The sequence below is a fragment of the Alligator mississippiensis genome, chromosome 5 (genome assembly GCF_030867095.1).
Source record: "Alligator mississippiensis isolate rAllMis1 chromosome 5, rAllMis1, whole genome shotgun sequence".
Classification (NCBI taxonomy): Eukaryota; Metazoa; Chordata; order Crocodylia; family Alligatoridae; genus Alligator; species Alligator mississippiensis.
Window position 1 is genome coordinate 217,467,633 of NC_081828.1, and position 24,401 is coordinate 217,492,033.

Genomic DNA, 24,401 nt, shown 5'->3' on the forward strand with positions numbered 1-24,401 from the left:
GGCTGAGGGAACTGGGCTGATTTAATCTGCAGAGGAGAAGACCGAGGGGGATTGAATAGCAGCCTTCACCTCCCTGCAGGGGGGTGCAAAGAGGATGGAGCTGGGCTGGTCTCAGTGGGGGCAGATGACAGGACAAGGAGCAATGGGCTCAAGCTGCAGCAAGGGAAGTTGAGGTTGGATATTAGGAAAAACTCTCTCTCTAGGAGGGTGGTGAAGCACTGGAATGGGTTAAACAGAGAGGTGGTGGGATCTCTGTCCTTGGGGGTGTTTAAGACCTGGATAGACATCCTTAGCTGGGATGATGTAGCTGGGGCTGGTCCTGCTTGGAGCAGGGGGTTGGACTGGATGTGACCTCCTGAGGTCCCTTCCAGCCCTCATTTTCTATGATCAGCTCATTGGCATAGTGCCCTGGATGCCCCCTTCTCGTTGCAATGATCACCCTCAAACACTGCGTGCCTCCCTGCAGCTCACAGGTAAGAAGCAAGATGGGCCTCAAAACCCTCCATCAAGTCCTGAACTTTCCAAGAATCCCAGCCCAGGGCCAGTTTCCCCCAACCGGCATTGCAGGGAGCAGCCTTGTGTTCCAGGAGGCCCTTGGACATCAGGAACTGTCTGCAAAACTGTCATTTCTAGAGGGGAAGCAATGGGGACCTGCTCCTGCGCCTGCCCCCTAGATGCTCTTCCTGCCCTGCAGGAGATATGTGGGCCTCACTGGAGCACTGATCACTGGAGGCCTCACCACAAACCTGACCGATGCATGAACTCCGCACAGAAACAAAACTTGGAGGACTCACATGCCAAGAGCTGGGAAGCAGAGCTGAGGGTACAAGGTGGGATAGTCCAGTGGCAGGATGATGAGGCTGGAACAGGAACACCCAGGTCAGGATGTGAAACAAGCCCCGGTAAAGGACGGTTCGAGATCTTCAAGATGCAGATGGAATAATTTTGTTTGGAGCGCTGTATAAAAGGAGAACTGGAAAGCAATGGCAGCTTGCGTGGTGGTGTGCCGACTACCTGGTCACACGAACAGATGTCTCGGCTCCTGGTCTGATGCGCTTGTTAAGTCAAAAACGTGTTAGGGCTGTGCTTGTAGACAATAAACGTGAACGAATCTTTGCCACTGAAGCGAGCCTGTGGTCATCCTTTAAGACAAGGTTCATGTTGGGATCTTCTGGCTGCCACTTTGCTGGCACTGCAGTTCCTGAGACTTCAACACTGGGAGCACATCAGTAGCACCTGACGAGGGCAGCAGCAATGACACAATGATAACGTCAGAGGACAGGATAGTGCTGCACCTGGGTGCCACACATAGCAATGGGCAGCTGGAGAGCACGAAGAAGCATCATGTACCAGCTCTCAGCAGCCACGACAACCTAGAAGACCGATGCTCCCATGTAAAAAGGTGGAGACAAGCCCCCAAGGGGGAATTGTCTGGGTAGAGACACACTGGGGAGGGGAAGGGCAGAGGAAGATGCACCCAGCCACACATCACCTATCATTTTATCACTGGTAAAATGCAGAGGTTTTCCAAGGGAGCTAAGCGCTAGACCACACTTCGGTGGTGGGTTCACCTGGTGTCCAGCCATAAAGGAACATGGCAACGACTGCACAGCTCACAGCGAGGCCTCGTTTGGGACAGGAAGTGAAGATGACATCGTCCAATCACATTGCAGGGGGGACGTACAAAGGCAGAACAGGATGACCAGGCTTGAGATTTGGTTAGCCTGATGAGTTAACCAATTGTAATGCTGCAGAGACCGGCATGCAACCTTCACTGCCACACGGGCAAGACCTCCTCTGGACACCCCACTGGAAAGACAGTGCCCCTAGTTGTGCCAGCAGCACAACGCCAACTCAGAGGGACAAATATCCCCTGCTGATCAGCACCGTCTCCTGCAGAGCCTGGGTCTTCAGGGAAATGTCTCCTCCAATTGCTCACCACACCCTTCCAAGTCAGGGCTAGCAAAGGCAACAGGGCTGCACGTGTTCACCGAGCCCTTTCCCACCCAAAGGCATTCCAAGATGTTGTTCCTTCAAGGACCTGAGAGGCCGACTGCTCCGCCTAGGTGCTTGTATTGGAAATAGGCATCATCACCAGTATGTACCAGTATCTGCCTGGCCCCCTATGCTTTCTGTGCTGAGAGCAGTGCTTCCAGTGCTCGTTGCATACACAAATTCTAACCCTACAAGCCAAGCAGCTGTCCTGGTCCTGCTGGCCTCAATACAAGTTTTCCCCTTGGATTTCAGCTGGACTCAAACTGGGCCTTCAGTGCAAGAGACAGTCCACAGAGCCACTGACCAGGTACCGGAAGGCAAGGAGATGGTGGGCAAAGACAGCTACAGTAGGTAGAAGCAGAACTAACAGAGGGATCCTGACACACAGAAGGGAGAGACTTCTTCTGTGAGAGTGGCATGAAAGAGCCTGGGAGCACAATGGAGAGAGCAATTAGGAGAAAGACTGGGGGCAGAGCCGAGGTCAGATGGCAATTCCACAGGTAATTCAGGCCTGCCAAGTTACATGCAGTGGTGTGTGCAAGTCTGGCTGTGGATCCTTGGCCTATGCAAAGCTGAGGAATATGAGAGTTAGAACCAGCGGCAGAGAAAGCAGCAGGCACTCCACGCTGAGAGGAAGAAACCAGGGCAGAGTTAGACGCCCCAATAGACTCAGAAACCCAAAGCTGCTCTTGGAAATGCAGGCGGGAGCACTTATGGGAGACTCACCGGCAGGATTTGAATCAGAGCCCGCCTGTCTGCTGGGAACGTGCTGAGATCACAGTTCCAAGATTACCTGTGAGATGCACAAGTGGCATCAGCTGTACTGTGTGTCCATCTCAGACACCACTCAGCCCCCTCTCCCCTGCATCCGACTTCTGTGTTTTCCTCCAACATTTAGCCTTCCTTTCTCATCATTTCCTCCTAATGAGCTCCTGTGTGCTGTACCCCATGCCACTTGCACCCAAACCCAGCATTGGCTAAGATCCCTGTAAAATGGCTTTGGCGGTTTTCAGAACGTGCAAATGGGCAAAGAGGAGTATTTAGCCAGAGGATCTTCCAGGGTAACAACAAAGCTGAAACCAAGCCCTTTGAAAGCTCTGCTTTGTTCCTCAGCCCAGGGGTTAGAAGACAGAAATGGAAGAGGATTTCAAAAGTAGGCAGTGGCTGTCCTAGCATGCCAGAGGTGGCAGCTATCAGGAACCAAGGGTGGAGACTGCAGGACAGGTATTACACCACCAGCACTGGGAGTCACACACCCTGCAGCTTCCCCCAACCAGGCTCCTTTCTCCATTTCCCTGCAGGCTACCTTCCATCCCTCTCTGCAAAGATGCCCTATAAAAGTCTTCCCATCATGCCAGGTACACCATGCATCTCCTATTCTCCTCCCCCCCTGCCCATGCCAAGGGGCTCCAAGTTGCTTCTTTGTCCCCATAGCAAGATCCAGGATCCCCCTATACCCCTATTCTTTCTTTCCTTATTTTGCTCAGCAGGTAAGTCACTCAGAGCATCCCCACAGGGTGATGGGGGACTGCACTATGCCGGAAGCTGTTAGTGGGCATCTTTGCCCTCTGGATGATTCCAGCCCTGGCTGAAGTTGCTGGTCTGTTAACCAGGGTCTAGGAGAGGGGTGCTCAATCCCTGGCCCACAGGCCAGATCCAGCACCCAGAGCCATGTCATCCAGCCTGTGGACCCTCCCCATGGACCTGTGGGGTACCTGCAGGCTGCAGACTGGGTGCACAAGGTGGTTCATGGCCTTATTCCGGTGTGCAGGGTTTGGCAGGGGCAACATAGGGCCTAACACTGGCTGGGAGGAAGCAGCGTGGGTCCTCAAGGCCCAACCCCAGCACACAGTGGCTGGGCAGAGGCAGTGTGGTGCCTCTGGAGCCCAATCCTGGTTGGGCAGGGGCTAGGGGGAGATGGCACAGGGCCTGATCCAGTCCATGAACTGGCCCTGCACCATTCATTTGGTCAAAACTGAGCACCACTGCTGTAGGCGGTCCTGGCAGCTCCTTTCCCCCCATCCCCCTGGGGTTTTCCAGTTTTTACCACAATAAAGTCCCAGGCATCAAGCCCAAGAACATCCCGTGAGACGCCAGGACACGAGGAGCGGCATCCCAAAGCAACAAGGAGCCAGGGGCCATCGAGGCAAGGGCAAGAGAGGCAGCTCCCAGGACAGGCTGGAAAAAATGCTTAGAAGGGAACAGTGAAGCCTCCTAGCTGAGTGTCCAGCGGAGAACATTCCCAGTGGTGCAATGGGCCCGGTCCAGCAGGTACCACAGCATTTTTATCTGCCCTAGAAAAAATATTCACTTCTGGAATATATCACATGCATCAGGCCTGCAGGAATTCTTGTCAGGCACTGAACACAGCTTGGCTTTGTTACATGCCTGCTCGAGGTTTAACTGCTGAGCCCAGCCCTATAATTTACTAATGAAGAGTGTTAAGATAATTGATGGGGACCAAGGCCTGTGCTACCATGTGGGAGGAACAGAGATAAACCTCTCCCATGTGCTGCACCAACACGCCAGTGTGTGCAAGCTCCCAGCTTGTATTTGTATTTAAAATCATAATCCCAGCCCCTCCTGCCCTGGAGACCACCTGACTGTGAGCAGAAAGAACGTGCTGCCTGAGTCTGCAGAGATGCTCGAGGCGCATCTGTGTTGGAGGACAAGGGGGCTTGCTCTTATCATGTGTGGCTGCTTAATAGAAGCAATCTGGTTATTTCCATGGCTTAGCCATTTGCTATAAACTTGGACTTGAGCTGGTGACCGGCGCAATGACTCAGGAAGGTGACCTTGCCTTCCCTCGTGTTTGCACCCAATTCTGACGAGCTGCCCCCACTTCAGGGCTCACAGAACAGCCCTTTTGGCAGCAGAGATGCAGCTGCTGACACTGGAAGTCTGCAGCTGGACCAGAAAGCAACCTGCCCTCCAGTCTCTGCTCCTTTCATCTCACCAGGATGTGCGCTCTGAAGCCCACCAAGGAGGATTGAAGATGGCAAGCTTAGCAGAAACATCCAGGTGACTCAAGGGACTGTGGCTGGAACTTGCCAAGAACGCCAGCAGTGTCTTCTATTCACAGCTGGCCTTTCTGCTCAAGCAAGCCCTCGCCACCCCCCAGCTGTCACATCATGGTATCGGTTAACTTACTGCTTGTAACTTTTTAAATTAAAGCCAAGTGAGTGATGAGCTCCCAGCAGGGTTATCTCAGACAGATGCTGGTGGTGCCTAGGATTAATTACTTGCATTCCAAAAATGGCTGGAGACTCCAGCAGAGAAAGTGGGCCAAGAACAGTAGGATCTGTATTTAATACAAAATGAGAAATGTAACGTGAGGAGCCCACACTTGAATTAGACATAACCAGATGGGGGAGAGAGGGGTTGATGCAGCCAACCATGAGCGTGTCCGCGTCGCAGCAGCCCAGGTCCTTTCTTCTGCCAGTGGGGAAGGACCAGCTGTATGGACTCAGCTGGGCTTTCTGCCAGCTATTGCAGCCCCTTTGCCAGCTGGTGCTTCCCAGGGTGCACCCCACACCCTGCCAAGGTGCCTCCCATGCCCTACCAGCATAGCTGCTTAAGCCAAGCTGCCCAGGTCTAACAGGAGCTATGCAGAGCCTTCAAGAAGACGTGCTGGGGGCTTCCTCCCAGCAGCTGCTCTCTGCCACCAGAACTAGCAGTCACATGAAAGGAAGGCCTTGGATTGCAAGTGCAGCAGGGCACCAACTAGCCCCCATGTGCCCAACGCTTGGCACCACAGATGCCCGGTCCTCTCTGCAATACAAACAGTCAGTGTCGGCCTGGAGATGGCAGCTGCCCGCCAGACGTATCTGCATTTGGAATTCATTGATCACTGCAGTACATTTTGCTCTTCCCAGTTCCCTGAGGCTGGAACGCGGCCCGAGGGCAGGGCAGAGGGAATGGGCTTAGGCTCCGATCCCACAACAAGCACCAGCCAAGTGAATCACTGCACCCAGACAGATCTCAGCAGGGCTGAGGCTGCATCAGGATGTTTGGGGGCAGTGATGGGAGAGGGACTGGGCTGAGCTGCTGCCACATTCTGTTTTCCCAGGTATTAAGCACCACCGTCCTCTCTGCCCCAGGCCTCCAAGATCACAGCACGGCCGCGGACATCCCTCTGGCGAAGAACGTGACATTCCTGTCCTGAATTTTGTACTGGTAGGTTCGGGGGAGATCCCTCTCTGTGGACAGCACTGCTGGCCCCCTTGGAATGATCTTCAGCTGCAAACAAGAAACGAGATTGGGAGCAGCTTTCCTGTGGCTGCCGTCACAGCCCCATCGTCCCGAGAGAAAGGCCTGACATGTCAACGATTCAGCTTAGGCTAAAAAGCCTTTCAAGTCCCTCACTGGCCTGGCTGGAAGGGTTGTGACTGCCAACCGAGGGATCACCCTACAGTCACCAAAGCAGGCACCTTTGCTGGCAGTGGCCTGAGCAGAGGCCAAGCAGCTAACTGAGTCCTCAATAGTGCTCTGCCCTTCCTGGCCTCCAAACCAGGCCTGGGGTCATCTGAAGAGGTTGCTGAGAGAAGTTCCTCCATGTTATACCACAGCCATCATCACCTCTGTGCTAGAGGAGCAGCCCAGGCTGTGCTGCAGGTGGTCTCTGCAGAGCCTCAGTCCCCGTTGTCCTACCTTCCCCTCCCAGCAGCACGGACTTCATGGCACGTACCTCCCGCAGCAAGTTTGCAGGGTCAGAGCCTTGCTTTGCTCTGGCTGCACCATACCAGGGGATCTGAGCCAGCAGGGTGAAGCCTGGAGATCAGCAGAGAGCTGCTATAATGGCTCTTTCCTCTCCCAAAAGGTCACGGCAGGAGGAGGGGATGTCATTACCATGCCAGCACACCATTACTGTCAAGGGTACTGAGTAGGACAGCCCAAGGGCTGCTCTACAGGACAGAGCAGTCCTTGCAGGAACCTCTCCAGAGTCTATTGCAATACAAACCACCCCAGGGCTCTAGCCCTGTGCTGCATGGGAACTTCCTGACTGCCACGTGTCATCCATCAGCAAGAGAAGGGAGCAAACTCTCCCAGGAGTTACCTGTCCATGGATGTCTTTGCAGTAGCCGGTGGCCAGCCCCTCTGCCCACAGGATGAGGTTGCTCTGGTGACACAGGGCGTTCACGACCAACTCATTCTCCGTATCATCCGAGTCCTCCCTGCTGTGCACCAGCACTACGACGTTCCCCTGGAGCAGAGAGTGCCAGAGAGCAGTTAACTCCTGTGCTGACAGCCACCTCCAGGTCATGGGAGGAGATAAAGGACCTGCACTCGCACAAACACAGCGTGTCCTAAGTTACCAAGCCCCCTAGCTCCACTGCATCCGCACCAGTCTGGGTCCTGAATCAGAGAGGTGGGAGAAGAACCAGGTTACATAACACCTCTCCAGCCTAAAAATACATGAAGGTTGTGTTACAAAGCAGCTGCTACCAGCTGCACTGATCTGTAAGCAGATTCAAAAGCCTCGGAAACACTAAGCAGAGAGCTAGCCCTGTTTGGGGTCAGGAAGGAACTGTACCCCATGGTCAAACTGGCACAGACTGGAGGGGATTTCACCTTCCTCTGTAGTGCAGTGTGGCTTCTTCCTGGGATCTCTGGAGCATGTATTAACAACCTTTTATAGAAGCAGGTCACTGGCTGCTGTGGCCTCCCTGCTTTACCTGTGGCAAGTTCAGGGGCGAAGCCTGGTGTTGTGTCAGGGCTGACTGTGTTGTTTTGCTAAGAGGGTGACAATGGATTTGTGTGGGATGGTTTGGACAGGGTGATCCTGCCTCTGGAGGTCCCTTCCAGCCAACTTTTCTCTGATTCTGTGAAGAGAGGCACTGCCAGGGGGATAGTTCCCATCAGTCATGCTGTGGGAGATGGGGTGGGGAAGGGGGAGTTTTGAACAACCCAATGCTACTTCCAGATCGTGTAAGTCTGCCTCAGCCCACATGGACCTGTTCATTAACATATTTTTTGCTGGCTTTTTTCTTTTTTTAATGAAAAGGCCTGATCCAGCTGTAACAGACTCTCCCCCGTTTCCCCAGGGCAGCCAAGATTGATTATAAAAGCAGTGGGTGCTGATTTTTGCCCACCAGCCTACAGAGCTCCTCTTGTGCTGTTTCACATCCTGCTCTCCCCTCAGTGTCTTGCCTAGTGAATCCACTTCTTACCCTTAAAGAAACCCCATTCAGGTGCTTGAAGGTCACCCTGTCCCCCACAAGTTTTCCAGTGCCCAAGATCTAGTCTCTTGCTCTATCCAAGACACTATGGAGAACAGTTCAGTTCAGGCTCCTGTCTGAAGAGCCGGAGACACATAACCGGTATGGCTGAGGTACAGCCAATCCCATGTCTGACCCTCAAGACCCCACCAACTCTTTGCTTGGGAAAAGAAGAGATGAAAAATATTTCTTTCTTCCATCTGCATAGAGGACATCACTTTACCCCAATAACCAGTTATCCCTCAGTGTCCTGGAGCAGGGATGGGGAGACCTCACTTCCCTGGCCACCAAAAAACACCCTGGTGTCATGGAGCACAGGGGATGTTAAACAGCACAGAGCCACATCTAACAGCCGGAGGCCAACCCCACTCTCGCACCATGGTGATGCTCTGAAATACCTCTAATTCAAATGGGAACTGCAGAAGGAGTTTGGGCCCATGCCTGAGCTGGAACTGGATCACTATCCCAAAGGGCAAAGCCCGCTCAGCTCATTAGTACCCAACAGCAGGCAGCAGCTCTGCCCCGTGGAGGAAAAGCAGTGGTTGCTAATCCCAGGCAAAGCAGCGCTGATTGAAGGGAAGAATGCCGCTGAGAAGCAGCCTGGATATTCAACTTCTGTCTGGGCTGGTTTGGACAGGGCTGACCCTGCCTTAGACAGGGGTTGGACTCAATGACTTCTAGAGGTCCCTTCCAGCCCATCTCTCCGATTCTAATTGTGGGCAGGGGGAGCAGAGAAGCCCGGCCATACCTTTAGCTGAGAGCACACAGTGGCCCTGCAGTAATGGATGAAATCCAACACATCCACAGGCCTCATGCCCAGGCTGAGCAGGACGCTGACATCATCCACGAGCAGCACAGGACACTTCCAGGAATCACTCTCCGAGGGCGTCAGGGATGTGCGGACAAACTCGTACAGGGCTTTCAGGTTAGAGCCACCCTCTCTGGAAGAGAAGACAAGTGTCCCTGGGCCTGGTGCGCCTGCTGCACTGGCCCTGCTCTCATTAGAAGCTGGTGCAACTAAAGCAGCATGACCTCCTCTGTGACAAAAAGCAGCTGTATCTGATGCAAAGGTGCTTTGCACTGGGACAAGCACTGCTAGTGCAATGCAGCCATGACACAGTGCTTCTGTCACGCTCATTTCTCCGTGGGTGCAGACAAGAGCACTGCAGAGTGCAGAGAGAGAGAGGAATAGCTTATTACTGCTGAAAAGCTCTGTCCCATGTCTTGTAGGGGCCCCTGCAGCTGTACAACTGCCCTGTGCATCTGAGAAAGTTTCCCTCTAAGGATCCCCTTCCAGTAGCTCACCCAGCCTGTCTCCAGGCCAGAAGTACAGGGAAAGAGGCCCACTCCATCCCTCAGCCCCCAGCAGAGAGCAGGATGGAGCCACTTCCTTCCTCAGCAGCCAGGAGAGCCCCAGGTAGGCACAGTCACAGCAACACAGCGAGTATTTCAGGGTTTCTGAGTCATTTCCATTTGTGAGTGTGAACTGAATGCTGGACCTACAGCCTTGCAGATATCTAACCCTGTTTATCCAGGCAGCAGTGAGATAGGCACAGCACCAGCCTGACACGCACTGCCCAGAGCTAACATGCCAGGGAGGGCCAAGTGCCAGCCGACAGCAAGCCCAAGCAGATAGCCAGCGGTGTAACTGCTTACACCACCTGTCCAGCTGCAGCCCAGAATCACATCATGGCAAGGTTGTAGCATGCCCACGTACTGCAGCAGCCAGAGGTGGAAGTCAGTTGCCTGTCGGAGCCCAGAAGCCTCCCAGGCACATGCAGACACAGCGAACGTGCAAGTGAACCTTGCACCTTTGACTAGGAAGCGTGTGGGAGAAGGGAAGGGCTAAGGACTGGCTGGTCAGTGCCAGGCATGGTGCAAAAGGAGGTAAGAAAAACTTCTTTGCTGTTAGAGCAGGGAAGCAGTGGGATAGCTGCCAGGGAAGCTGTGGACTTCCCATTGCTGGAGGTGTTCAAGGAGAGGTTGGACGGCCGCTGGTGGAGGACAGTCTAGGTGTAGCTCTGCTGTCTTCTACCATGGGGACTTCCCAGGCTTCTGGGCTGTAGTGTTTGCCCCCTTCCCTCCTTTCTGCTATTATGTCACAGTATTTTTAAACCTCCCTCAGAGGCATTAGGTGCTGGCTGCAGCCCAGGTTGGGAATGGAGACTGGGCTGTGCCAGTACTCCTGCTGGGACTCAACCCAGGAGGGTCCTAGCTAGAGGGTCTTGCCCCTCCACTTAAGCTCAGGCCAATGCTGCATTTGAGGTCAGGAAGGGGCTTTACCCTGGGGTCAGATTGGTACAGACTGGACAGAGGTTTGCCTTCCTCTGTAGCAAGGGGTGTAGCCTCTACCTGGGATCTCTTGAGCCTATATTAACAACCTTTTGTAGAAGCAGGACACTGGGTGCCGTGGTTCCCCCGCTTTCTCTGCGGCCAGTGCATATGTGATGCCTTGTGTTGTGTCAGGGCTGATGGAAATTTTACAGATTCGATTATGGATTTGTATAGGATGGTATGGACAGGGCTGACCCTGCCTCAGGCAGGGGGTTGGACTAGATGTGACCTCGGCAGCAACCTTCCAGCCCAACTTCTCTATGATTCTTTGAAATCCTCCCAGACAGGAGCTGCTTCTCACAAAGGCATGAGTCTTGGCTGAAGCCAATTCCTCAGAGTCTCAAAGAACAGAGAAAGCAAAGCTAGCAGCTGAGGGGGAAGACCCAAAGCCTGGTCTGCTCAGACGGGGGACCTGGACTGTACAGGTCCCAGCAGGGGGAGAGCGGAGGTGCTGGTGACTAAGGACAGGACAGATGACCTGTGGTGTTGGGCACTATCTCAAGCTTGGACTGACTCATGTGTCTGCACTTAGAAGGGTCAGTGCACGTGTTGCTACTACCAATAAAAGACTTGAAGAGTGATTGCCGTCACATGCAGCACCTGGAAGGAGGGGTCAGAAGGGAGCTCTGTTGCAACTGCTGCCACGTGGCACCAGCTACATTGGTCCCTGGGCCGGGTGCTGAGCCCACACACTGTTGCTTGTACTCTTCCTAAAGGCTCAGACCTGATAAACTGCAGAGGGTTTGGCTGTCCCGTGGGTGGCTCCTCCTTGAACAGGACCTCGAAGCAGGACTTCAGGCCTTCCAGGAACACGAGCTGTCCCCGTTCCTTGGCTGCAGGCAGGCTGACTCCCTGGGGACAGAAGGACATTACAACACCAGTGGCCTCACACAAATAACCATGTGCACCCCAGCCCTAATCTCATGTACTCTGAAGCCAGACCCCAGCTGAATCCCATGCAATAGTGGAGACAGACAGCTCAGCTTTCCACACTGCTGGATGCACCCACTTCCTGCATTTTGCCAAACCCTCTGAAGCAACTGCACTGAACATTTTCCATGTCCTTTGGAGCTCAACCCCTCTAAATGACACTATTTGAAGGAGTCCTCAGTAATTAAAGGTGTCCTCGCAACACCTGTGGGATGCAGGTAGCATGATTATTACTTACAGCTGGAGGAAAAAAAGAACACATTAAATACAGAGAAGGGCAACCAAGATGATCAGGGGTATGGAGCAGCAGCTGTGCCTGGAGCAAGGGAAAAGGCTGGGCAACTTCGTTTGGAAAGGAGGTTGAGGAGTCTTTAATGTCAGAAAGAACGTGGACAAGGTGAACACTCACCAAGTCCCAGGAAACAAGAAGTGGGGGGGACCCCTAAAACGAGCAGGAAATAGGATTAAAACCAACAAAAGAAAGGACTTCTGCAGGCAGCACGTAGCTGACTTGAGGAACTCCGTGCCACAACAGGCTGTAGAGGCAGATTGTATAGCTAGGTTAAAAAAAGGACCAGACAAATTCATGGAGAACAGGCCCACTGGGAGCAACGGGATTAGAAGGGTCAGGGGTGTATCCTCTGAGAGCCCCAAACCAATGATGCTGGATGCTCGGGAGGGTCTGACGGGATGGCTTACATGCCCTGCACGTATACCCACCCTGTAAAGCATCTTCTGCTGGGTACTGTGCTAAATGGACTGCTGCTCTGAACTAGGGTAGCAACACTTGTGTTTTTCTGTGCTGAAGTGGTGCCCTCAGAAATCAAAACGCACACCAGCCTCAGAGCCTGGATCTAGAACAGGGCTCATGGCAACCAGTCCTGGCCCAAGACTTTCCCCCCATCTGAGCTCGTCATTTTTCTCTACCAGTGCTCCTGGACACGTTTCCATCCTCTGAGGCATCCGTGTGGGGGAGCTTTACAAGTACTATCTGCTCAGGATGTGGCTTCAGACACTACTTGCAGCTGTTTGACAACAGTGTCTCCCCCAGCACAGCCAGGATCCTCCAGGCTCGGTGTGCCTCACATGTATGGAAAGTGGGAAGGATGATCCAGGAGGCTGCCCCCTGCTCTTGCAGTGTTTCTCTGGGAAGCGAGTCAACATTGCCTCCACGTCAGAGATGGGAAACCCGATGCAGTGGGAACTCCCAGCTCATGCAACGTGTCAGAAACAGAACTGGAACAAGATGAAGATCTTCCTCAATCAACCCCATCTCCACCCAACCCCTGCACAAGTCTTCACTGGTATGGATTCCCAGGCAGGTGTTTTTTGTTGCAACACCCCTCTAGCCCCTCTGGGAAAGTCAGCGTGCCTAGCACACACAGCTTGGGATCAAAACAAGCCGGAGTCAGAATTCACCTCTGCTCCTCTGTTAGGGCAGCTTTAGTTGCACCTACTTGAGTGGTGACTTATAGGATTATTTGAACTTTTCTGTTATATTCAGCCTTATTTAACCATTGCTTCTCTATAGCCTCATTATTATTTGAACTCTTCTGTTTCATTTTGTATCTGTGCTATCAGCGAATAGCCTTGAGCTCACTTTCATAGGAAGCTTACGTGCCAGCGTTATCAATATAGGCATGTACAAGGTCTGTTCAAAAAGTATCGAGACTAATGCTGTAGGAAACTAAATATTTTATTTACAGGAGTTTCAGCTTAATCTCCTTCAAAGTATGCTCCTTGTGCAGCCACGCACTTCTCCCAACATTTCTGCCATTGTTGGAAGCACCTCTGATCAGCGATTTGTGGAATTGCAAAAGCTGCTCAGTAGCATTTTGTTTTATGGTTTCCACATCACAAAATCTTCTTCCTTTCAAGGTTTTCTTTAGTTGAAGGAAGAGAAAAAAAGTCACATGGGGCTATATCACATGAATATGGAGGCTATGGCACTTTTGGGATATGGTGTTTGGCTAAAATTTCGCCAAAAACTGCTTCGTAAGCTGTGCTGAGTGGGTAGGCGCATTGTCATGGTGAAGCATCCAAGAGTCGGACGCTCACTTTTCTGGTCGTTTTTCTGATTGTTTCATTCCCAAATCGCTGGTTAAAATTGAATGACATGAACCAAGAGAAATTCCAACTTCTTCTGCTATCTCTCAGACAGTCAATCGCCTATCATTTCAAACCAGACTGCAAAGCACTGCCACATTTTCATCATTTTGTGATATTGAAGGGCATCCGGAATGCTCAACACTTTCAACCAATGATCGTCCTCCTTTAAACCGACGATACTGCTCACAAACTCTTGCATGGCTCATAGTGTCATCACCAAATGCTATTTTAAGTAAGTCACATGTTTCACTTGCCATTTTCCCGATTTTCATGAAAAATTGAACGCACAAGCATTGTTCTGGACACTCTGACAACAAAAGGGGACGTGAGAGACAAACGATCTTACTTCAACCGCTGGCCACAGAAAACCAGGGAAACACCATGAGCTGCAAACTTGTCCAGAGGAGTCCCAACATGCCCAGACATTTTCAGCAAAACCATGCCCCCTCACCCAATAGTTTGTACCACAAATACACATTCAGTCTCGATACTTTTTGAACAGACCTTTACAGTGTGGTCCTTGTTACTAGCTCAAATTAACTGAACTTGGCACTAACCAACTAAATCAGAGGGATGACATGATTGGATATGTTAATGAAAGGTGATAAGAGGGGACCAACTGGACAGTGCCCAACTGCAGAGACCTTTGAATTTCTGGCTTTTATGGACAGACCAAATTAGGAGTCCAGGGCATGCCCAAATTAAGACACTGGGAAAAGATCAAAGTAAAATGTGTGCATATGATGGGTTTGTTGGAACAAAGGAATAGGGTGACAGAATAAAAACATGACTAGTATGATGATGCTCACAGAGAAATCAATCAATGGTACCTGGAAATGAAGACTCATCGGAGGAGTAAAGTTAAAGAAAAAGCATAAAAGGGGGGGGTAACAAGAAATTTGGGTATGTGTTGTCATCCAAAAACAGCCATTACTCACAGACGACCACCCTCTACTTTCAGGAACTGATTGGCCATCTTTTCTATGATGCGGAATGACATTTGGGATTGGGTAAGACCATTGAACTAAAGGTTTTTCTTTCTCTCTATGTAGAAAATATTAATACAGTTCATGTGTTAAAACAATTAGATTTTAGTTAAGTTGAATGGTGTGAGCCGTATTCCATGTTCCCTCTGGGTTGATTATGCTTTAGTGATCCTTTAGTGCCATGGGTGCGTAACATCCCCAGTGTGGAAAGTGAGGTAGAAGGGACTAAACTGATGTTAGGTTTAACCGCATTAACTTCCTTGGACTGGCATCAGGCTTGGATTAGGTTCAGTGAGATTTAGGACTTGTCTTCAATTAACAGATCGGGGCTTGGCACGTCCCCAGAACAGCAGTCAAGCTACGAACGGCGACAGGGTTAGCTTCTGAGCAGCAGCTGTGACCAGAGATACTCGATCCCTCTACATGACCAGCTCCAGCATCAGGAATGCTTGGACTCCAACCTGCCCCCTCTCCTTTAGCAGTCCTGCTATCTGGAGCTTAAAGCACTGCTAACTCCAAACCAGACAGGTATGCACACATGTAACAGGTGTCCAATCAGGGGCAAACCTGAGTTAACATCACAGCCAAGCCAGGCCCGAGAGCCCAGTTATGGGACGGGCCCAGCACCTGTGGCTCCTGCTGACATCTGCCTGCCACTTTGGAAGGCTGGGTCCCCAACTCGCCCAAGAAGTCCAAGTCAATGACAGAGCAAGGGAAAGAACCCCAGCCTCCCAGGACCTGGCTCAATCTTCTTGTCTCCATCAGCATGACTTTTTCTTGCTGAGTATCTTGTAGCACATCCAGCCTGTTCATAACTGGATCATTCTAGATGCTTGAGAAAAGCCAGATTCGTTACAGACAGGCTCAAGCAAACACATTCCACATCTAAACATACCTCTCCACTGTCTTGTTTTCTGAGCCAGATTTTTAAAGCACTAATTTAACTTTGAAATGTAGGCTGCTCCACAAGGGTGAAAGTTTGCAAATGGACCATCCAGTCACACTGAACATTAGTCCCCTCTTCAGTGCAAGTGGCTAGAAGACAGAAACAACAGAAAGTCTACCACGAGGTGCCACAAAACTCGTTTTAATGTGATACCTTATTGCTCAGTACTCCAAACTGGGGAGTCAGGCTAAGCTTGGTGCATTCTTGAATGCTACGAAAAAGGGTCTGGCACGTACAGGCCACAATCTTTTGAGATCTTGTATAACAATGATTGGTTCCATCCCTAAGCAAGCTGTAGGGTGAGCCAGGTGCTCAACTGACCACCCACACAATAGAATAATAGAAAATGAGGGCTGAAGGGACCTTAGGAGGTCGCGTCTAGTCCAACCTCCTGCTCCAAGCAGGACCAGCCCCAACTACATCATCCCAGCTAGGGTTTCCTTGAGCCAGGTCTTAAAAACCTCCAAGGATGGAGAATCCACCACCGCTCTGGGTAACCTGTTCCAGTGCTTCACCACCCTCCTAGTGAGAAAGATTTTTTTAATATCTAACCCCAACTTCCCTTGCTGCAACTTGAGCCCATTGCTCCTTGTCCTGTCACCTGTCACCAGTGAGAAGTCCAGCTCCATCCTCTTTGAAACCCCTCCTTCAGGTAGTTTAAGGCTGCTATTCATTCCCAAGTCCTGTCCCCCAGCCCCAAAATTATTTTTGTTGCCCTCCACCGACTCTCTCCAACTTGTCCGCATCCTTTCTGTCATGGGGGGCCCACAACTGGATACAAGACTCCAGATGTGGCCTCCCCAGTGCTGAATAGAGGGGAAGAATCACTGCCCTCCATCTGCTGGCAACGCTCCTGCCAATGCAGCCCAGGATGCTGTTAGCTATGTCGACTGATTGCCCATTACTTGACTGCAGTCAAAAACTCCACAAAGCCAAAAATGCCCTTGTGTAGGTAGCAGCCTCCCTTGCATCCCAGTATCATCCATTAGCAGGTCCTCGGCCCACAAGAGTGAAGATCCTCCCTCCCCCTCTCTCTCAGGAGCTACTCTGTGCTGAGGGAGGAACCCAAACCAGAACAGCCAACTTCTGTCCTCTACAGCTGCTGTGCCTTTCATTTCTGTTTAATTTCATTTGCAGCATTTCATAGCTGGTTGGACTGACCCGAGATTCTGGGATAAAAGGCAGGGAAAACTACCATTCAGTGCTGAATATCGCTCCCACAGATACTAACCTACCATCTGTTTGTTATATGCATTCATTACAATGTTGTACGGTTCCATTTCCTTGTTTCACAATAACAGTTAACGACATCGGGGGGATTTACAATTTATAAGCATCCAACCTGCTAAAGATGAAAGTCTCTGTCTGTATTGATCTAATAAATCAGTGTTTAAAATACTTGACTGTTATTTGGCAGTATTTGATGGGCAACTGACCAAGTCTTTTTGGACTGGTCACATACCCAACCCTAGCAGGCTATGAAGCAACTTTGGCTTCCTGATGGAACGGCAGCAATCCTCCAAGGTGGAGACGCAGGAGAAAGAAGACTCACAAGCAGACATTTGGTTTGTGAAGCTTCTTGCTTGCCCACTACGGCACCTAGAAGGCAGCTATTTTGCTAGCATCCACGTTACTACTTAATCAAAGTCTTACACCTTGAATTTTTCAACACCGTTCTCTGTAGAGAGTTTGGACTTCTCCCAAACATCACTTGGCCATCACAGTGCCCCTAGAAGACACGCACTGCTATCCTCAGTTGACTGATGAGAGACAGACACACGCACCTAAATGTGAAACGATCTGCCCAGAACTGCTGAGCAAGATCAACAGCAGAGCCAAGAATAGCCCCTACCTCTCCCAATTTCTAATCCCACCATTCATGCACCTCATCGTCCCATCCCCGATTATGAAACTCAAAGTTCAGGAAGCAACACGGTGCATTTTATTCTTTTTCCTCCTCTTATTAGAAAAAAAAGCAAGCGTTAAATGTCCGGTCTTTCAGACCTGTTCCTTCCAGCTGTCACGTTTCACCTGGTTTGGAAGCTTCCATAAGAGCCTGGCCTAGGGACCAGCAGGAGGGAAGAGCCTGGGTTTCACCAGATAAAGCAAAGTCATTTCCAAGACATTAGCTTTGTGCTTTCTGCTTTGTGGATCAATATGCTCCTTCAGTGCTTATCAGGCCACCCGTGCTCTGCTAATGATATCAGAGAGAGATCTGCCCGGTCGGTGTCCCTTCCCAGCTGAAATGCTGAGGACAGAACTCCATTCATCACGGCCGATGCCAGAGAAGAATTGTTCAAGGCGATTTAGAAAAGGAGATTTTGGTACAATGCTTTCTATCTGTGTCAGCTGATAGGGCTGAAACCATCGACTGGTATCTTTGTCTCGTGAAGGCCTTTGGGAGGAAGACGTGGGGATCTGATTCAGAGTCATTATTTTCTCTGTGCTAAATCTGCCCTGGCTTTACCCTTCATCAAGGCGCACTGATCACTGTCATGCCGGGCTGTGGGTGGCCAAGTCTGGGGGTCCCCCAAGGTCAGAAGAAGCAACCAAGATCTGAAGGGAGCGAGCAGTCTGAGTGATGGGGAGCCAGGAAGCCAGAAGGACCATCTGGGGGACTGAATCAGAGATCCAGGGGGTCACGCAGGGCGCAGGGTCAGGTATATGAGAGATCAAACCAGAGGTGGGTTAGAAAACCAAAGGGTCAGGCCAAACTCAGGGTCTGCAGGCAACCCAGGCCGGGTTGCCAGAGAATCCGGCAGAGGCACAAGCCAAGGGTGAGGCAGCCTGGGTACAAGATGTTGTCCAGAAACTTCCTCTTCTGGGTCAGGGATTCATAGATCCATAGATGTTGGGGTCGGAAGGGACCTCAATAGATCATCGAGTCCAACCCTAACCCTAAACCCCGAGTCAGGGGTTTTTATAGGGAGGGGTAAAGGGTCAGCTGCCCCTCGCTCGTCACTCCAGTGGCAGGGAGCGGGTGGATGGCTAGGCCCACATAACGGGTTCTGACCACCCACGTCCACTCTGGTGCTCAGCAGAGGAGGGGGAGACTCAACGAGCGGCTGCACCAGGAAGGCCAAGGCTCCAGGTTCAAGGCCACGGCCTGATAACCACCTTGCACCCATTTCTGGGAGGAAACCATTCCTACCCGTGTTTGGGACCTTGGCTACGGCTCTTCTTGGTGAGACTGAACGCAGGAGTTCTTTGAAAGAACTGGCCTGTTCTTTCTGGCACGGCCCTTTACTTCCACAGCATCATCGAGCAGCATTGACAAACCCAACCCTCCTGTTGGCAACACACAGGGGCTTCATCCCACTGCACTGTCCTCTTGCCTCTCACAGCTCCCCAGGGGGGGCAACGAGGGCAAGGCTCAGTGAACAGACACATGCGCACAGTACCTGGCATGCAGCTGCCGGTTTCCCCACCGGTTTGCTCCCTATCACACCTGCCCCAGCTTCCTGCAGAGGCCGACCTTGGACTTGAAAGGTGGCAATGGAGCTCTGCAGGCAGCACTACCACCCAGCTGGCAAAGCAAATGTATGCTACAGCCCGCTCTGTGAAGGCAAATGCTGCACCAAGGAAAACCCATTCCCAGGCCAGGGGAAAAAATACATTCTGTTACATGGGCTGGGGGCTGGACCTGCTGACCTGATGAGGTCCCTTCCAGCCCTAATGTCTATGAAATATATTAAATCTATGGAACTTGTGGGCCACCACCAACCCACGGGAAATGTGTTTGCCTGCTGCTTGCATCTGCAAGTCCCCAGTGATCAGTCCATCTGAAACAAGGCTGAGGAGCAAGATGGCCCCCTGGCCTGGTGCTTCCATTCGTGCCCTCCCAGGTTCAGTGGGGAATGGGAACACACCTCGTTATCCACACATTAATGCTAGGCCCATCACAGTCCCAGATCCCGGCCCTGGCTGCCCATCCTGCTGCTGGATGCCACTCCCCACGTGCCCATGGCCCCATCTCACCTGCCTGGCCGCATGCCCTGCCCATGGGGGTCCCGGGCCGGTCTCCATCCAGCACCCCCTGACCAGTCTAGGAATCTACCACTTAGGGAGTTTTGCTGAGCTGTTGCAGGCTGGAGGGTGAAGTCCTGACCCAGCCTGCAACCGCCCACCAAAACTTTCTAAGTGGCCCCCTGGTCCAAATAATTGCCCACCCCTGGGTTAATGCAGGGTCATGAAGAATGGACTGCCCAGTGAGGACAGAGGAGCCAGGAACCGGCTTGGCTCCATCAGCACAAAAACACTAAACTAAACACCTTGTAACCTGCAAATGAAGCACACGCTGTGCTCTAGAGAAACGGCAACCCACCTGGCAGCTGTCGTAGGGCCAGCTGGCAAGCTCTTCTGAGCACTGGACCATCCGGTGACTAGGACTGCAGGGGAGACACTACGCACAAGTGCTGTGGGAGCCTCTGGCATGCAGCCTTGTTCCTAAGCGTACGACACCGTTAGCATCAAGCTCTGGGCCTCTGAAGGCTGCTGGGAGTGGGAGGTTTTATCTGTAAAACAGGATTGTCCTTCCAGATCTGTGAGTGATCAGGTGAGATTTGAAACACACCTTTTAAGCTAGAAAGACAGCCTGTTGGTCAGAGTGATCATGCCAACCCCTGAATTTGCACAAAGATCTGTGAATGTTAAATAGTTGAAGGGCCCAGACCTCTGGCCCCAACGCACCTGGCCATCCGTGGGCTGCTACTGACACAGTATGGGCTACACCAGTGATTTGCCAACATTTGTGGCCATATGCCCCTGCAAAATATTGCTGCTCATGCCCGACACCTGACATGCCTCTGCATGTTCAACACTGTCGACACGTGGCCATGCTGTTACTTGCTGCACACGGACCATTCAAAAACTCCCCTGGCAAAGCATCACGTACCCCAGGGGGTATGTATATCCCAGTTTGAAAACCCCTGAGCTAGGACTGGGGGGGTCAAAAATACTGCCCATGGGCCGGCAGGCTGCTGGAAGTTGCTGGGTGTGGCTGGGGGCAGATGGCCTCATACAACCCAGGTCACCCTCTGGCTACTTTGCTTTTCACTACTGCTGCAACTCTACCTACCCCCCACCGTCCCCCATATCTGCCCCGTGCTAGAGCCAGAGCCAGGGTTGTTGCTACCGCTGCTCTCTGATGCCCCAGGCTGGATCCAGCCCACAAGAAGTCCCATGATCCAGACACAGCCACAGAGAGAATCTGAGTTCCAACACAAGGACAACAGCAGGCACCAAAACCGAAGCCCTAGAGCCAGTTCACAGCCATACGTGCAGGTAACCATCCCTCGGCACTCCCCGGGAGGAACACGATTGCTTCTCTTACCATACCCATGTGTGACGCTAGCATGACTCAGGATGGTGAGCAACAAAATGTTGCAGTTGGCACCGCAAGCGTACCCCAGCTAATCCGCACTGTTCTCTCACTTCTCACGTTCCCCCAGGGGGGCGAGATGACAGTAACACCTATTAGCAGGCACAGCAGCCTCCTCTGCACCGAGACGTTGCATCGTGGCAGGGAGCCTATTAACTGACATAGCACGCATGGCTTTGCCCTTCGTGTGCACAAGGACACTTATCCCTAGAAGCATCCCTGCGAACTGCTGCTGTCCGCACACATTGCAAAGTCCCATTTAGCATATGAAGGAAGACAGTGGGGTGGGCAATTATTTCGGCCGGAAAGCCACTTAATGAGTTTTGGTGAGCTGTCAAGGGCTGCGCACATAAAATCTTTTAGAGGCTAGCATGTTAACAAATAACAGATTGAAAAACAACATCAAATCCTACACTAAAAATCAAACCTCTACTATAACATATTTTAATTTTATTTAAAAAAAAAAAGTTTGTCCTGATTTACATGTGTTTGAGTAGTGGATAGAGAGGCAATTGCATAGACCCCTACTCTTGTATATTGTGCGTGTGGGGTGGAAGTGTGTGTGTAGAGGGGGCGTGGGGGAGTGTGTGGGGGGTATGCATGTTGGGGAGGTTGTGGGGGGAGTGTGGATGTGCATATGTGTTGGGGGGGTTGCTTGCACACTAGGTGCCTGGAGTCGGCAGGGGTGGAGGTGGGTTGGGGGGCGGGCAGAATGGGGGTAGAAGGCAGCGGGAGCTGAGGCCCCACATGCTGGGGAGGATCTGCCTGGCTGCAGCTCCCCCCCACCCGAAGTGGAGCAGCAGAAGGAGGAGAAGAAGCCACTGGAGGCTGGGGGAGCTGAGCAGTATCCGGGCAGCTACAGCTTGGCCCCATGCAGAGCGCCATGGGGGCAGCCATGGGCTGGATCCAATCAATTGGTGGGTTGGATTTGGCCATTGGCCAGATTCTGCCTACCCCTGGTCTAACAGGATGCCTTTGCCTCAAGGTGCACACAGCCATGAGTTTACCAGCAAGGCTGTAAAGTGCCAAGAACTCTTCCCAGTCCCACCAACCACACGGCCAAGCAGACTCCAGAGGCTGGTGAGGAAAACCTAGCTCGCAGGTGGTATTTCCCTGCTGCCATCCTGCTGGGAATGCAAAGGTAAAACCTTTATGTGAAACCCTGCCATCTTACCAAGGAAATGCCATTTCCCTCGCACCAGGTCTGAGCTTGCAGTCCATATATCCTGGACTAAAATGCAGAAAGGGGGTGCTAAAGAAGCAAAGTGTGGTCACCTGATAAAGCACCAAAACCCAATCCATCAGCACCTGCTTCTTCCAGACACCTGAAATCTTGAAAGACAGTGTCTGGGACCTTCTGTTTAAGCAAAACTAGAGGAGGGTGGAACAGCACAATGGTTTCCTCTTTTTTCTTGGAAAAACCAGCTGAACAGGAAGACCGAGCGCTACAGAATCTGGTCTCTGTTACTTGTGTGTGGAGCGCGGGGACATCCCTTACCCGCCATGTGCCTCAGGTTCCCCATCTATAAAACTTGCATACTTCTTGCCCACTTCCCCAGGGCATTGTGAGACAATTCACTGGTGTTAGCAAAGTGCTCGATTATCCTCACATAAAAGTTGATGAAAGTCTGGCTACGTTACTCCGAGTTGATAAAGTTTTCTACCTCGCTGTTAACACAAGTTCCCCAGAACGACTGTGTTGCATCATCACAATCTCACCCGGCCACCAGGGACTTGGATATGGACTTTCATTGCAATTAAATAATCTGGAGAAATCTAGAAAACTGGCAAAGCAGTACTCACTACAGCTGTGATGCAAGTCGGGGCTTGTTGTGGGCATACAAGCACACCAGGAGCCGGAGGGACCATGATTGAAGAGGGAAAATTAAGAGAGCTCTAAATTAGCATAGTGTAGCTAAGAATCAGCTAACGAGGAAAGAAAAATGGCCTGTAAACACCCATGAACACCAATAGAGCCAGAGGGGGTGTTGAGAACCTGCACAGGCCAATTCGCATTGCACCATTCTCACTTTTCTTCTCTTGAGAAAGAGTCCTCCTGGTGTGACCCCACCACACAGACAGTTGTCAGACACCTGTGCAGCAAGTGTGTCATTGCTTACACAGCAGCAGCTAACATCTGTTTTGCTGCCTTCCAAACCATGGAAAGCGGATCATCTAAACCAGTGGTTTTCCACCTTGTTAGACTCAAGGACCCTTTAGTATTTCAGCTTTAGTATTTTTCTGGAGTAAAAAACCTAAGCTTTTTTTCTGGAGTCAAAACAACTCTTCTTTTGCAAAGAACGTAGAACAAGCACAGCAGGCAGAATGGTTTAACACACTGGATTCTTATTTGAAATCTCGGGGTTTATCTTCTGAATCACAGAATCACAGACAACGAAGGTTGAAGGGAGCTCAGGAGGTCACATTTAGTCTGACCCCCTGCTCCAAGCAGGACCAGCCCCACTGCATCATCTCAGCCAAGGCTTTGTCAAGCCGGGTCTTACACACCTCCAAGGATGGAGATTCAACAACTTCTCTGGGTAACCTGTTCCAGTGCTTTACTACCCTCCTTGTGAGAAAATTTTTCCTAATATCCAGCCTCAACTTCCCTTGCTGCAATTTGAGCCCATTGCTCCTTGTCCTGTCACCTGCCCCCTCTGAGGACAGTCCAGCTCCAGCCTCTTTGCAACCCCCCTGCAGGGTGGTGAAGGCTGCTATTCAATCCCCCTCAGTTGCCTCTTCTGCAGGTTAAATCAGCCCAGTTCCCTCAGCCTCTCCTCACCAGTCATGTGCCCCAGTCCCTGAACCATTTTTGTTGCCCTCCACTGGACTCTGGAAAGGATCTCAAGACACTGAGAATCACTGATATAAGCAGTCCTGAAAAACCCATCAGGCTCCAACATATAGGGTCAAACTGAACCTCGGAGTTGATGGATGCAACCCCACTGAGGATCAGGGAGCTGCACCCATTGACACCAGAGCTCAGCGTGGTCCTTAGAGCTGAACTCCAGGAAAAGAGATATAGTTAGCAGACACGATCGGGTTTTGAGTCTGTCCCGGTTGAATCACAAATCTTCCCTCGAAGAAATATCCAATAAGGAGATGCTAGCTCTTTGTGCCATTCAAACATGCTCCTCCAAAGACAACAGGGCTTAGACACCTCAACACACATCAAAGAGCAAAGCCTGGAATAGAAGAGGGCCAAGTGGCAAGTCTACTCTGATGGAAAGGAGCAGGTCAAGAATAGTAGGCTCAATCCAGTGCCGTGCCAAGTCTTCCACTCCCTCCCAAACAAGCTTAACAAACCCAACTCTCCCCAGAATCAGATCCATGCAAAGCAAAGGGCTACGATCGATGGCTTTTGGGAGGCCTCGAGGAATATCACATGCATAGTTTCAGGAGAAGGCAGTGAGAGACAAGTTCAGATATCCATGAAAAAGAGGTGATGTTGCCCTCTAGCGGTTGTAGCCTCCTCAGGTCTTAAACCCTAATACTGCTGCTCA

General features: G+C 51.5%; 1 protein-coding gene and 1 long non-coding RNA gene across 5 annotated transcripts in view; one reads left to right on the forward strand and one right to left on the reverse strand.

Moving 5' to 3' along the window:
- Positions 1 to 5,285: 5,285 nt before the first annotated feature.
- ELP6 (elongator acetyltransferase complex subunit 6) overlaps positions 5,286 to 24,401 on the reverse strand; it is a 30,480-nt gene continuing 11,364 nt past the window's right edge. Inside the window, exons 2-6 of one of the 2 annotated variants that reach the window (XM_019492420.2) lie at positions 19,843 to 20,032; positions 11,272 to 11,399; positions 8,962 to 9,154; positions 7,052 to 7,198; positions 5,286 to 6,234 (exon numbers count right to left, since the gene is read on the reverse strand). In XM_019492420.2, coding sequence (XP_019347965.1) covers positions 6,106 to 6,234; positions 7,052 to 7,198; positions 8,962 to 9,154; positions 11,272 to 11,399; positions 19,843 to 19,893 — 648 coding nt within the window. In that variant the 5' untranslated portion in view covers positions 19,894 to 20,032 and the 3' untranslated portion in view covers positions 5,286 to 6,105. The remainder of the gene's footprint in view (positions 6,235 to 7,051; positions 7,199 to 8,961; positions 9,155 to 11,271; positions 11,400 to 19,842; positions 20,033 to 24,401) is intronic. The other variant, XM_014604468.3, reaches the window with a different exon arrangement.
- LOC109284332 (uncharacterized) lies at positions 9,403 to 16,916 on the forward strand. 3 transcript variants are annotated; one of them, XR_002091743.2, is made up of 3 exons: positions 9,403 to 10,100; positions 14,548 to 14,596; positions 14,895 to 16,916. It is a non-coding gene; the product is annotated as an uncharacterized LOC109284332 (long non-coding RNA). The 3 variants fall into 3 exon arrangements; XR_002091744.2 differs by lacking the exon at positions 9,403 to 10,100 and adding an exon at positions 11,394 to 12,781; XR_009462749.1 differs by lacking the exon at positions 9,403 to 10,100 and having other exon boundaries at positions 11,394 to 14,596.